A 2,279-nucleotide genomic window follows, 5' to 3' on the forward strand; every position below is an offset into this window, starting at 1 on the left:
AGTCTCCCTCTCTGACAGGAGTGTGTGGAACTAGGAACGTGTGACCTGTGTTCCCTTCTGTTTCTCACATAAGGACTCAGTTCCTCTGCACCCTCATAGCCTCCCCTCCTCCTTTCCCTTTGCCTTTTTTCTCTGCCTGGATTATCTCTAAACACCTTCCCTTTTCCTTCTCTTTATGCTACTTGGAGTATCATCTAAAACTGGAATAGCTCAACATTATAATCTTTCATGATAGATTTAATATTTTTTAACATAATGGTGGTTGTGATTTTCTCTTTTATATTTTTAGTCTTAACAGGTTTTGAAACTAATAACAAATATGAAATTAAGAACAGCCTTGGGCAGAGGATTTTCTTTGCAGCAGAAGATACTGATTGCTGTACCCGAAATTGCTGTGGGCCATCTAGGCCTTTTACCATGAGGATTGTTGATAATACAGGCCGAGAAGTCGTGACNTAAGTATCTATGTACTGGTATCTCAATAGGCAGATAATGTGCTCATATATTTAACTTTGGTAAGAGAGGTAGTTATTACTATGAGTTTAGTATTGATATGCCAATTTTAAAAAAGAGAGAGAAGCACAACTGTATAGTCAAACAAAAATAAGCAAAATACCTAACATTTAGATATGTTGGTTTCTGTATGGTGACATTGTTTCTTATCCATTCTAAATAAAACATTAACCTTGTCATGTAAGTCTGATTGCCAAAGCATATGGGTTCTTCCTTAATCTAAAATATAAGCTAACAGTGCTCTCAGCCATGTTCAGAAGTCTTAATATCTTTGAGCTTCAATGAAAAGTCCAGTTATGCAAAGATAGTTCTAAGAAAGTTATTATGATGTGTACTACCTAATCATGTGTCTCTATGGTCTCTCATCTATCCTGGTATTTAATTAAGTCATTGGAAACCACAACATACCTGTGTATTTACTACATAGTAGAATTTCATTACAGCAGTTTTTCAGCAGATGGCCTAGCCTCATAACTCAACTTTTTTAGTTTCAAATGTTTAAAAATTGGGACATTTTGCAATTTAATTTTGGTTCTTATTTCTCTTGGAAAATCAGAAAACCAGGTAAACTGTGCCCACCTTTTCACAAAAGGGACTGCTAAAGCTGAGCAAGCGTCCCCCTATAGTAAGACATGGGAACTCCACCACTGTCTCCACCACTCTCTGATGTTTCCCGTTAACCAGTGTTGCTGCTTTGTGTTGCTTCGCCCCCCATGGATTTGTCACCTCTCTTCCCCTGGGTGACGGTGATGCAAAGGATTACTCAAAGCNAGCAATTTCTCAGTATCTTTACATAACAATCAGTAATTAGTCTGTCCTTGAGCCAGCAACCATGCTGTGCCACAAATCTTTATCTTACACCAGAGACGTATAGCCTGAGGAAAATTTCCAGACCTTCACAAGGTCAATATTTGAAACTGTAAGACTTTGGAAAACCAGGCCCTGTGAGGTACATTTGCTTTAGAGTATATTCCACACAGTGTCATTCATTTACAAGATCTGTCTGCCTTCTCTAATCATATGGCTTTCAATTTCTCAGTTAGATCCTGACTATATAAAGATGAATTCTTCTCTTCAGTAACTTCATAGTTTAATAACAGAAATGGGCAATTCTAAGAAGTCACTCTTGATGTAGAGACTTTAAAAAGCCTCTTATAAAGGGATTTTTATACATTGTATGTATGAAGATTTTATATAGAGGTATGTATATTAGTAGTTCTCTATGTAGGGATGGCATACCTCTCGTTAGATCCAGAGGAATGAAAAGATACTTGGTCCTTCAAGGAACATTATTAACAGAAGCATAGGTTTTATTTTTGAAAAGATACATAAAAACACTGGAGAAACATTGTGAACTTTTTATATTTAATGATGCTAGGGAATTTAGATTTTATCCAGCAACCTCTCTCAAAGGATGCTTTCAGGCACCCATTACACGTAATGAATTATCCTCTCTCTTGTGCATCTAGAATGATGATTTCTAGGTACCTTTCTTGAGAGAATTGAGAAATAGTCACTTGAACCATTTTCTGTAGGGTAGACAATTGAGGTTTGACACCTTAAAGCAGGAATTATCAGTATGAGAATTACTATGGAACATGGACTTTACCGGAGTGTCAATGGGCATCGGAAATTGGAGTAAAAAAGAGATAAAAGCCTGATCCACGGGAAATTGCAGTAAAAAAGAGATAAAAGCCTGATCCACAACAGAGGCATTAGTCATTCTAAAGGAAGGAATAATTTAAGAGACATTTCATAGGTGTACT

The 2,279-nt window shown here is 36.7% G+C and overlaps 1 protein-coding gene across 1 annotated transcript in view; it reads left to right on the top strand.

The window, feature by feature from the left end:
• LOC103604837 (phospholipid scramblase 1-like) overlaps nt 1–459 on the top strand; it is a 14,873-nt gene extending 14,414 nt beyond the window's left edge. Inside the window, exon 5 of the mRNA XM_008589417.1 lies at nt 290–459. Within this exon, the coding sequence (XP_008587639.1) occupies nt 290–459 (170 nt within the window). The remainder of the gene's footprint in view (nt 1–289) is intronic.
• Nucleotides 460–2,279: the final 1,820 nt, after the last annotated feature.

The sequence above is a fragment of the Galeopterus variegatus genome, unplaced genomic scaffold (genome assembly GCF_000696425.1).
Source record: "Galeopterus variegatus unplaced genomic scaffold, G_variegatus-3.0.2 Scaffold5426, whole genome shotgun sequence".
In the NCBI taxonomy this organism is placed as follows: domain Eukaryota; kingdom Metazoa; phylum Chordata; class Mammalia; order Dermoptera; family Cynocephalidae; genus Galeopterus; species Galeopterus variegatus.